General features: G+C 41.3%; 1 protein-coding gene across 1 annotated transcript; it reads left to right on the top strand.

Annotated features, from left to right (window-relative positions):
• Positions 1–6: 6 nt before the first annotated feature.
• Positions 7–1,039, top strand: LOC118732874 (leucine-rich repeat protein soc-2 homolog; the record flags this gene model as incomplete). Its single annotated transcript, XM_036461980.1, has 2 exons — positions 7–621; positions 683–1,039. Coding segments are annotated over exons 1-2 (748 nt in total), but the record flags the coding sequence as incomplete, so codon positions are not given.
• Between the last annotated feature and the right edge of the window lie 5 nt (positions 1,040–1,044).

Genomic DNA, 1,044 nt, shown 5'->3' with positions numbered 1-1,044 from the left:
CCAAGTTTTTTGAGTTGTGACAGTTTTCTAGTAAATGAGCGATATAATATCTTTCTTAAATACAGCCCAATTCAGTAATAACTAAATTATTGTTATTCAAATCGAAGGCAGAAAAATTTACATCCCTATATTCCCTAAGACCACGACAAAAAAGGGAGCAATCCACAACAATTTTAGCTGTAAATTTGGGCAACAAGTTGTCGCCACAGACCGCTACGCTGGGAAAAATTATGAACTTGTGTTCTTCTGCCGGTACGACAGCATCAACATCATCTTTGGCAGGTGTAGACAGTTCTAACGAAGGTGGCAGAAGTGGTGTTGGAAGTGTTTTGACCACCCATTGTTTCGGCAGTAGCAGCAACAGCAGCAGTAGCTGCGCCGCAGCTATAACGACGAGTCTCACAACTAACCAAGGAAATAGCGGCAGTGGCAGTGCTTGTGGTGGCGGTGCCAGCGGCAGTAGCCTTGGCAACAACAACGAAATGCCACCGGAAACACGACCTAAGGTGGTGACAGTTAAACACCCCGAATCTAACAAGCCTAAGCCTACGACAAAGAAAAGTAAACCCATACAAGCTGACCAGGATGTCGTTAAAGCGCTTCAACGTTGCCGGGAAGAAGGTAACCACGCTGAATAATTATCTCGTAGTCTCCATTTATAATTATTTGTTTTGTTTTTAAGGCATAAAACGTTTGGATTTAAGTAAATCCTCCGTCACAGTTATACCAACATCAGTGAAGGAGTGCATTCATCTTACAGAACTTTATTTGTACAGCAACAAAATTAGTCAACTACCTAGTGAAATTGGGTGTTTGGTTAACTTAAAGACACTTGCATTAAATGAAAATTCTTTAACTTCGTTGCCAGAATCATTGCAGAATTGTAAGCAGCTTAAAGTTCTTGATTTAAGGCACAACAAGCTTGCCGAAATACCGGCGGTAATATATCGTCTGCGTTCACTGACCACACTCTATTTGCGATTCAACCGTATTATAGCGGTAGCCGCCGATATACGCAATTTAACTAATTTGACTATGTTGAGT

Source organism: Rhagoletis pomonella, unplaced genomic scaffold, assembly GCF_013731165.1.
Source record: "Rhagoletis pomonella isolate Grant_MI unplaced genomic scaffold, Rhpom_1.0 Rhpom_scaffold_31474, whole genome shotgun sequence".
Classification (NCBI taxonomy): domain Eukaryota; kingdom Metazoa; phylum Arthropoda; class Insecta; order Diptera; family Tephritidae; genus Rhagoletis; species Rhagoletis pomonella.
Note: the sequence above shows the minus strand (reverse complement) of the source record. Positions and strands in the feature narration are given on the sequence as shown.